This window comes from Lynx rufus, unplaced genomic scaffold (genome assembly GCF_022079265.1).
Source record: "Lynx rufus isolate CCGP_SWC_20201006 ecotype Redwood Valley unplaced genomic scaffold, mLynRuf1.p SCAF_1, whole genome shotgun sequence".
Classification (NCBI taxonomy): Eukaryota; Metazoa; Chordata; class Mammalia; order Carnivora; family Felidae; genus Lynx; species Lynx rufus.
Genome location: NW_025814823.1, coordinates 196,269,738 through 196,279,995, shown reverse-complemented (window position 1 = coordinate 196,279,995; position 10,258 = coordinate 196,269,738). Strand labels below are relative to the sequence as shown.

The following is a 10,258-nucleotide window of genomic DNA, read 5'->3' as shown; positions in this document are numbered from 1 at the left end:
CCGGGTGGGTTAAAAAAAATCCATATGCCAGTTGATGGTCATTTGAGTTGTTTCAGATTTCAGTGAATATAAATAAAGCCGTTATAAACATTCACATACATGTTATTGCATGGACATAGGTTTTCACTTGTAAATACCAAGGAGTGGGATTACTTGTTAAATGGTAAGTGTATATTTTCCTGTAAGGCAAAGTGCTTGGATTTAGCTGAGCTTCTTTATGGTTTATCTTTTTTTTTTTTAAGATTTAAAAACAATTTTTTTGTATAGAAAACTCTATGCCCAGCATGGGGCTCAAAACCACAACCCAGAGATCAAGAGTCGCGTGCTGTAACGACTGAACCAGCCAGGTGCCCCTATGGTTTGTTATCGTTTGCTGTTTGGCAAATTCTTAGACATCATTTCTTTACTCTTCTGCCTAGTTTCTTCTCTATCCGGGACTCCAATTACACACATCAGACCACGCGATACTGTCCCATAGCTCTTGAAAACTGTGGTGTTATTTCCTCCCTTTTTAGGAGGAGGCGGTTCAATATGGATAATTTCTGTTGACCGATCTCCAAGTTTCCTGATTTTTTCCTTAGCTATGACAATTCTACTGATAAGCCTGTAAAAGATATTCTTCCTCTCTGATCCTGTTTTTTATTTCAATTTGTCTCTTACAGTTTCCACCTCTCTGCTGAAACATGTCCATACATATTATCCATATTTTCAACTACTTTTTTCAACATATCAATCAGAGTTTGAATCCTTGATAGTTCCAACATCTGGGTCATATCTGTATACGGTCTTATTGTTTTGTCTGTGAAAAATGAGTTGTTTCTTCCTTGCTTCTTTGTGTAACTCAATTTTTTTTTTTTTATTGAATGCCAGTCATTGCTTATGTAGCAGTAGACTGAGATAGATGCTGGGAAGTGGGCAGATCTGTCAGGCCACGTGTGTGGGGTTTGGTCAATCTAGTCAGAAATTGAACTGGGGTTGGGTTTTGTTGTTGCTATGGTTGCCTTCCATGCATTACAGATTTCGTATCCTCTAGCATTATTTTGTGCTTTAGGATGGGGTTGAAGAACTTTTCTCAAGTGTTCATATTTTATCCTTAGCGTTCAGCTGTCCTGCACACCCGAACCTTAGTGGTGAGTCTCTGTGGCCTTGCTTTTCCCCCAGCAGCTGTTGTTATTAGTTCCTTGCTAGGTCGGTAGTTGAGAATTTGTTGGAGGTTCTTTGTTCCAGTTCAACTTCCGTCTTTAGTGGGTCCTTTGTGGCCAGGCCTCACGAGTGGTTTTTTTTTTCTTAACATTCCTGCCCCTGCTGTCTATGACAGCCAAACTGTGACTTGTGCCTGTAGCCGGCCTTGTCAGGGAGAGTTTCCTGCCCTTCCTGCAGTGGTAGAACTTTAATGGTATTGGTTGCTATAGATTTTTGGGGCTCAGGACTGAATCTTGTCCTCTGCCCCCAAGAGTAGAAGCTTTTTCTTACCGTGCCCCAGCAGCAGTGGGTCTTTACCTGTGCCCTGGGGAGACATGATTTTCTGTTCCTCCCCCAGTGGCCTTTTTCTCCTTATGAGGGAGGGGCCTGGGCAGGAGGAGGCAGGCTCTCAGGCCTTTCCTACAGAAGCAGCAGATCTCTTCTGCGGCCTCCAAACCAAGGAGGCCCTGTAGAGCTCCAGCACTCTCCCCTCCCTGCAGGTCTTTCTCATGAATACCTGGTGGAGATTCTGGAAAGAGCTTGTGAATGCATGCAAGCTCCCTGAGTGTCTTAGGCTCCCAGGGATTTTGTACTGTTTTGTTAGCCCAAATATGACCGTTCAAACAATTCTTTAAGATTTTTGTTGATTTCCTCTTACCTGCTTATAATGGTCAACACTTCTTCCTCCCATGCTGTGCATGTCTGATCTCTCCTTGGAGGGGTCTGTCCCTCCCCGCTCCCCGCGCCGCCCCCCCCCCCTTGAAATTCAAGCTATTTGGCTGCTCTGCCACATCAGCTCTCTGATAGATCCAGTAAAATTTATGACTTTCTCATCTATCCACCTTTTCTTTTTTGAGTGGGGGCGGGGGGGTGACACTCTTTCCAGATACCCGTATCATGGGCAGAAGTGATTTCACTCCTGAGTGATTTCATTTCAAAATATAGTTTAAGAGGAAACTTTCTATCACTTCTGTAAATGGAAAATAGTATCACATATTTAGATGCAGCCTTAAAAACAAATACAATGAAAATGAAACAGCCTTTTTTTTAGTAAGTAGCTACTGTTGTCTGCCAAAGACTCTGAACTAGAAGCCTAGGTTTAAAAAAGAAGAGGAAGTGTTAGATGTTACAAACATGAGTATTGATACTTTTTCCTTGATTTAACCAGAAGGATAGGGATAAAAACATGAGGAAAATATTGTTTCACTGGTTGATTCTCTATTATTTAATGTTACTTTTTATTATTTTTTAATGTTTATTTATGAGAGAGACACAGACAGAATGTGAGCAGGGGAGGGGCAGAGAGAAAGGGAGACAAAATCTGGAGCAGCCTCCAGGCTCTGAGCAAGCTGTCAGCACAAAGCCTGACATGGGGCTTGAACTCACAAACTGCGAGATCATGACCTGAGCCGAAGTCAGACGCCCAACTGAGCCACCCAGGCGCCCCTAATGTTACTTTTTAAAAAATGTTTGCTTATTTTGAGAGAGAGAGAGAGAGAGCGTGCATGCAAGTGGGGGATGGGCAGAGAAAGAGGGGGAGACAGAATCCCAAGCAGGCTCCTCACTGTCAGTGCAGAGCCCGATGTAGGGCTCAAACTCACAAACTGTGAGAGCATGACCTGAGCCAAAACCAAGAGTTGGATGCTTAACCGACTGAACCACCCAGGTGCCCCTAATTTTTTTTTTTTTTTAGCGTTTATTTATATTGAGAGAGAATTATAAGCAGGCTCCACGTTGTCAGTGCAGAGCTCAACACAGGCTTGATCCCATGAACTATGAGAATGAGATCATGACCTGAGGCGAGAACAAGAGTCAGATGCTTAACTGACCCACCCAGGCACCCCTAATGTTACTTTCATTTAATACTTAAAGTCATTATCTTGTGTCGGTGTCTCACACTGTGAAATATATTTTGCTGTAGATGTCCCTGACCACCAGAAAATGAGGATAAACAAAGTTAAGTACAGCAACTGAACAAGCGACTCAGCTCTAATTGTTTTTAGTTTGATGAAATAAAGGAAAAACAGATGAGAAGGGGTCCTGAATTTGGCTCTGAAGGAGTCTACAATCCAGTAACTGAACTACACACATACAAAACCCCATAAAGAAGGAAGAGGTAAATGTTCTTAAGAGATACAGTGCTGTGGATCAAGGTCACATCTAGATGAGAGGAAGGGAGAGATGGGAGGAGAGAGCAGGGAAGGAATTCTAGAGAAGGCACACAGAGAAGGAAGAGTATTCTAGGTAGAGAAAACAACAGAACAAGAATGCTCAAGGCAAGCACGATATTTGGCTTATGACAAAAAAGAGGCATAGGTATATTAAAAAAAAAAGCTAGAAGATCAACAGGTACATACATAAGGAAAAGGATAACATTAATACAACAAATTAAGGTGCCTACTATCAGGTATTGTAGGCTCTGCAGATACAGCAATTAAAAAATGAAAGAATCCCTGCACTACAGAGCTTATGTTCTACTGTCATGTGTCAGAAAATAAAGTATATCATTATGCTGGTGTTTAGTGCTATGCAAAAAAAAGCAAACAAGTAGCCAAGGGGATAGGAAATGTGCTTAGGGACGGCAGTTTTCCACCATTGAGTAGGGTGGTCAGGGAAAGCCTCACTAAGAAGGAAATATTTGAGCAAAGGTCTGATTGTGATGACGGTGTAAGTTATACAGATATCTGGGAGGAGTTTTCCAAGCAGATGGAACAGCCCATGCAAAGGCCCTGAGAAGACCCCTGACTGGGTGACTCAGCAACAGCAGAAACTGGCGTGGTTGGGGTGGAGGGAGCATGGGGAAGTAATAGATGAATTCAAGGAGGCAGTAGTGGGGTTTCACATCATGTAGGTTCATGTCATGTAGGACCTCACAAGCCACTGTAAGGAGTTTGTATTTTTTTGTTCTACCAAGCTCAAAAGCTTGAGTTTGAAGTGGAAGAATGCCTTATTCACTCTGGCTGCTGTGTTGAACATGGACTAACAGGTGGGGCCAGGGGCCAGGGTGGTTTCCAGACCAGTTTAGATGCTACTGCAATATCCTAGGGTTTTATAGAGCCTATGGTGATTTGGCCCAGGAGAGTAACGTTGGAGAGCATGTGACGTCACAGTTTGAAGACACAGCTGATAGGATTTGCTGACTTACTGCATGTGGCATGTAGAGTCCAGGTTGATGCTAAGGTTTTTGTTGTGAGCAACTGAAAGGATACAGGTGCCATTTAGAGATGAATGCAGGAGGGGCAGACGTGGTGAGAGGAAATCCACTGTGATTTTGAACTTTCAGAGACTATTCTAGAGTTGGTATGTAAATTTAATAGGTAGTGTGAAAATGGTGACATCACTAAGAGTGAGCAGAGACAAAAGCATAAGGCATGAGACCTGGCACACTCCAAGCTTGGGACGACGGGAAAGGGCCAGCAAAGGATATGCAAGAAAAGTTGCCAGTAAGATGGAAGCAAAATCAGCTGTGTTCTGGAAACCAAGAGAAAACAGGTTTTCAAGAAGGGAGAGATCAGCTGCCAGATGCTAGTGAAAGATTAAGTAGATAAGGACGGAGAATTAGCCATGTGGATTGTTAGAGAACTTGACAAGAGCAATTTTGGTGACATGCTGGGGTGGCAGCCTAGGTGGAATGGGCTCAGGTGAGTACAGGAGACGGAACTAAAAGTTTTTGAAGGAGTTCTGCTGAAAAGGGAGGAGAGAAATGGGGTGGCAGCTGAAGAGGGGCGTGAGGTCAGCTCCTAAGATAAGAGAGATCCTAGCACGTATATGGCAACGATGCAGGAGAGCGGAGGGGGCACTGCTGAAGGGGCGTCTGGGGACGGGTGAGAGGACGAGACTGACTGTGCCAGGTGGTGGGGCCAGCTTTAGACAGGGGCGCGAATGGGTCACCCACAGTCCTGGGGCGGGGGGAAGGCAGGGTCACAGAAGTCCAGGTGAAGGTGGAGTGGCAGCCACTTGGGGGTGGGCCATTCTGGGCAGCTGCAAGTAAGCTTTGGGAGCAACAACGCAGGATAAAAGCTGAACATAACATTTATATCATGGTTCTGAGAAGACGTCGATAAGGAGCTCAGGCAACATCTACCTGTATGTTACAGGGAACAGACTTGACACGAGGTTTTAGCTTCGTTCATTGAAAGAAATGGAAGAGGGAGCAGGCCCCACCACCTCTCAGACTAACTCTCTTCAAGCCAGTCTTTGGACTATGAGCCATGCTATTCCAATCAGCCCTCAGGAAAGCAAACAAAAGACACTCTCAAGCTTTGTCTGCTTTATTTCACTACATTAAGTTAAGCTATAAGGCAAAACAGGAACCTGTGATTCATAAGGATCAAGGAGTGCCTCTCATTCCCAAAAGGGACCAAAAAGGATGTTTCTTCACAAATATGCATGACATTTACTTAGCTCATTACACCTATAAGCACTGTGAACAAAAGAAACCTTTGGTGGGCTAATCAAACCACAAATCCAAAGTAACCTAACCTTAAGTTTCCAAAACTGTAGTTTCTGGTGCTAATGCCATCTTATTCGCCTGCAGAGGTGCACACTGCCTGTGCACTGGCAGTCTTGCACCTGATCTAATATAAACAAGTAACAAAATTCCGAATTCACCAGCTGCAGGTGTTGAGCCGTTTCTACTAATACACAGAATACTGGCTTGCACTGAAAATTATCTTGAGGAAACATTCATACAATGACTCTGTTATTCTTCACGTTAATTTGACTTCTAAAGGCAAAAAAAAAAAATCTGTGATCAAAAGTATTTTTGTGTTTCTGTGTCACCTGGGGGTGATGAGACCCATGGCTTCAACATTACCACTTTTGGGAACAAACACTAGCTACATGCCGTAAACGCACAATATACAACTGTGTACAGTCTGCAGATGTGTAAACACAGGAAGCCATTCTCCGCTCTGACGTCCAGCTTCTCCACCAGCAAATATGGAGCAGTGGCGTCAGAGCAGGCTCTAGCAGGTAGTGAAATAAAAACTAACTTGACACTGTGGGGTCACAAAAAATTAAACTGTATCTACAGTCTGCAAATTGTCATTATACAACCCCCTGCCCCAACTCCTAAGAGGCTAAACCTTACTGATTACTCTCATAATGTTAGAGATATGTGTATTTTTTTCTCATACTGCAGCATATATATTACTCTGTGGAATATTGTTTCATAAAGTCGGCTTAAGCTTTAGAGTACAATTTAGTGTCTTTCAAAGGCTTCCTAAGTATTTTTATCTTCCAGAGGGAGCTAATAAGTTACTATGCCCTGTCTATGTTCTAGACTACTACATATCTTAATTGTTTTTTAACTAAAGGCTTGAACTTAAAAACAAAACGAGGACAAACAGGAAATTTCTCTTCTCCCCAAAAATGTGTTGGCCACTTGCTAACAATACATTTACAGACAAAGTGGTGCAGCTGGTCTACTTGGTCAAATCTCACTTTAGAAAACACAGAAATTAAGGTTAGCAACCCAGCTCCAGGATACCAAGAGAAAACAGCACGTGTGCTGTTAGGCAAGTATGCTGAACTGTTTTATGGTTTACAATCAAAATGGTCTTATTTGACACACCATATGATAAAAGTCTTAAACTCAGGAAGAGGAAAGGTTCCTTATCTTAATATCTAGTTTGGGATTCAAGAGATTTTAATCGTTATGTAACCCTTCAAATCAGTGGAAAGAACATTAGTTTTGGATCATGCTAAAAATCTGCATTCCAGAAGTGAACTTGTCCACCAAGTTTTCTTTGGGCTCTTTCCAGGTGCCAAATGTCCAGAACAACTTATTGAGTTAAAGAGGCAGGGCAGAGAGGAGGGGAAGGGAGTGAGACACAGAAGGTCTGCCTCCCAGTGACAGCGGTAACCCCTGGATATTGTGGCAACATTTAAAATGAATGGGATTCGCCACCCCCTTGACATGACGTGTGATTGCTTGCTTCTTCAATTCTTCTCAAAAGAGAGTTCCATGTTCTAACAACAAAGAAATTTTAAGAGGAACTGATAAGTAAGTATCCTGTATTCACTTAGAAAAAGGCAAATGGGAGCGCCTTGAGAATCTCACGGGTTTTTTCAAACACCGCAAAACTAAAGACGATGTGACAATTTCTACTTTTCTGTCCAGTGGAAACCTAAGCAAGATGGGAGCCGTGGCAACCAGTGAAGGGGTATGTTTAGAGTGCTAGATTATAGCTAAATGGGATGCAGAGAGCAGACCAGTGCTGGATCATTAACAGCAGGTCCACCTTTCAGTTACCATTTTAGGTTTCATCTGTGAGACCGTGATCCCTTGTGAGATCAGACTGGGAGACAGTATGGTCAGAATTTCTCAGGTGGTAAATCTAATGCCACGCCAAAGAAGAGCCACCACCCCCCTTTTTTTGGGAGGGAACTATGCTGCTGTTATTCGACGTGCGGGGTTCAGTAAGGGAGACAGTAATTCACTGGTGTTAGCAGAAGTGAGAGCAAGAGAACAGGAGTTACCCTGTGTTCCCAACGCCTTGCCTGTGCCCCCACCTTCCTAGGAATAGGATTCAGTAGTGCCTGGGTACATCGTTACAAACAAGGCTTAACGAAGCAGCGGCTTCCACATTTTAACGTGGGCTCGTGGTGGTACTGTCCTTTGGGATCCGCCCCACTGGTGGCACCTTTTAAGGGAGAAGTGGGCCCAAGCTGAGTTCCACATGCTGGGTGAGCCAGATGACTTCTGTGCCCTGGTCACTTTCTTCGATGGGGCGGATGGGGGCTGCCAGGTTTTTAAAATCATGCTTCATCTTAAAGCACACGGTCACTTCACCCTCCTCACGTTGTGGGGTCACTTTGATGAAGATACCCACTTTGTTGGCCTTTCTGAAGGCTATAATGCTATGAAAAAAAGAAGCACAGTATTAGGCAGGTCGCAAGTCAGCCAAGCCACTAAGACTTACATTTTATCTGATGACAAGTTATGACCACCATTCCATTTATCAGGGATGAAGCATTCTTTCAGCAAAATGTCAATCTATCTTTTTAATATTATAAAAGTAAACTACAGTTGTGGAAAATTCAAATGGGAAAATGTAAGTTCTCCCTCATTTTCCCCCTCAGCACACAGGGAAAAACTACAAACACTTTGGTTCTTAACCTACCAGATATTTTTCTATAAACTTATACTTTTCTGCTTTTCAAACCAACACAAAAGGGGCACACTATTCTGTTAACTTGGTTTTTTCCTCTCAGTTTATCACAAACACCTTTCCATACTGGTATATAGAGATCTTCTCCATTCTACTTAATGACTGCATAGTATTTTCTCATAGAGTTACTATAGTTGGTATATACTGACGTTATTGCCAGTTTTCCTCTGTTATAGACAATGGTGCTACGACTACGCCTTTACATTTATCTTTGTGTGCATGTGGTAATATTTCTATAGGATACAGACTGATATTAACTCAGAGCTGTAACGGAATTTCTGGAACACCACAGATTAATGTGTTTTTGTAAATAAGCTCTGTAAGTTAGAAATTTTTAGAACAGAAAAATAATCTCTTTAGTTGAAGTTTCAATTTTCATCTTCTGTGACATGCACTTGAACTTTGTGCCTCAGTAACTTAGTTTCAAACAAAAAGCTAAAGGGCAATGAGACAGAATTTGATCTACTATCAAATGATACTCACTCTAAGAAAACTTACTGGATTTAAACAGTTACCTACTTATATAGTATTATATAGTATTAATTTCCAAATACCTGAAAGTCCTAAAAGTACAATGTGAAATATAGTTCATTCAATTTTTTTATTAAATCTGTCATGTAACCTGACTAGAATTTGTTATCGCAGATGATCTTTTCAGAAACCAACCTTGGTTTAACAAATTTCTATTACCTAATTAATGTCATTTAAGGACCCACATAAAGCAAGGATTACAGAGAATGAATTCTGTATTTGACTAACTCAATGCATTTTGTACTACAGTAAATAACTGAACCCTTGATTTGTATCAGATTCATTAAAAAAAAAACTCGGAAAAAATTAGTGTCTTTCTAGCCTGACTTCTCAGGTAACCACTAATATCTGGGAAGCTTTTAAAAAAAAAATTCAGATTTCTGATGCCCCGCTAGACCTGCTAAAGAGAGTATCTGGGTCGGGGCCTGGGACTCTACAGACTAAAAACAAAACAAAACAAAACAAAACACAACACCTGCCCTGATGCTTTCTGAAGTTCACTCAAGTTTGCTAATCATTGTACTAATCTCATCTTTGCCCTTTATCCACACCGCCCCGCCAACCCCATCCCATGTTATTTCTTCTTTCTAACGTCTTACTGAGGAAGCTTTGGATCATTCTGTTTAAAAAGCTTATGTGTTCCTTGTGCCTGTACATGAAGCTATTCTTTCAGCTCCAAGCCCACCTTCTACATCTTGCTTTGTGACACGGGATTCTGCTGTCCATGTTTCTGCTTTGTAGGCTGGCTCCCGACAGGGAGCTTAGGAGGGGTCTAAAGGAGACTAGAAATCTGAAGGGGTAGGGGCTTGCTCCTGCCTATGAGCTTCCTATTTGTGCGTGGTTCCTGTGGGCATCATTCCAGCAGTGCTTCCCTCAGGAAGGAGCAGTTTCCAGCTGCAGCTTTAGACTGGTGTACTGATGTACCCTCACCCAGGGAAAGGTTTGGTTGTTACTTCTCAGTTATTAGGTATGAGAGAGTAAAATCTTTTAGTCAAAGGGCAGGGGATGAGTGGTACATGGACAAATCTAATGATAAAACTATAGGAGAGAACACTGGATCCTGTCCACACTATTAAAAATCATGTACTTGAAATTTTTTATTAAGAGGGACAAATATATTTAAAAGGAAAAAAAGGTTAAAAAACGGCTTACAGAATGATCCCAATGATGGAAGAAATACATGGAAGGCCAAAGACCAAAATGTTAATGGTGCTTTTCTCTGGTAGTGGGATTTTATTTTATTTTCTTCTTCATCATTGTAGATGTATTCAGCAAATTGCCATAGTAATTATTTTTATCATAGGAAAAAAGTATCTCAAAAAACCAGGATGAGAAAACTGGGATCTGCACGTGGGGCTCCCATATGAGCC

At 42.1% G+C, this 10,258-nt stretch overlaps 1 protein-coding gene across 3 annotated transcripts in view; it reads right to left on the bottom strand.

Annotated features, from left to right (window-relative positions):
• Positions 1-5,437: 5,437 nt before the first annotated feature.
• Positions 5,438-10,258, bottom strand: part of DCTN4 (dynactin subunit 4) — a 32,184-nt gene continuing 27,363 nt past the window's right edge. For all 3 annotated transcript variants that reach the window (XM_047092339.1, XM_047092346.1, XM_047092354.1), the window contains one exon: positions 5,438-8,046. In XM_047092339.1, coding sequence (XP_046948295.1) covers positions 7,833-8,046 — 214 coding nt within the window. In that variant the 3' untranslated portion in view covers positions 5,438-7,832. The remainder of the gene's footprint in view (positions 8,047-10,258) is intronic.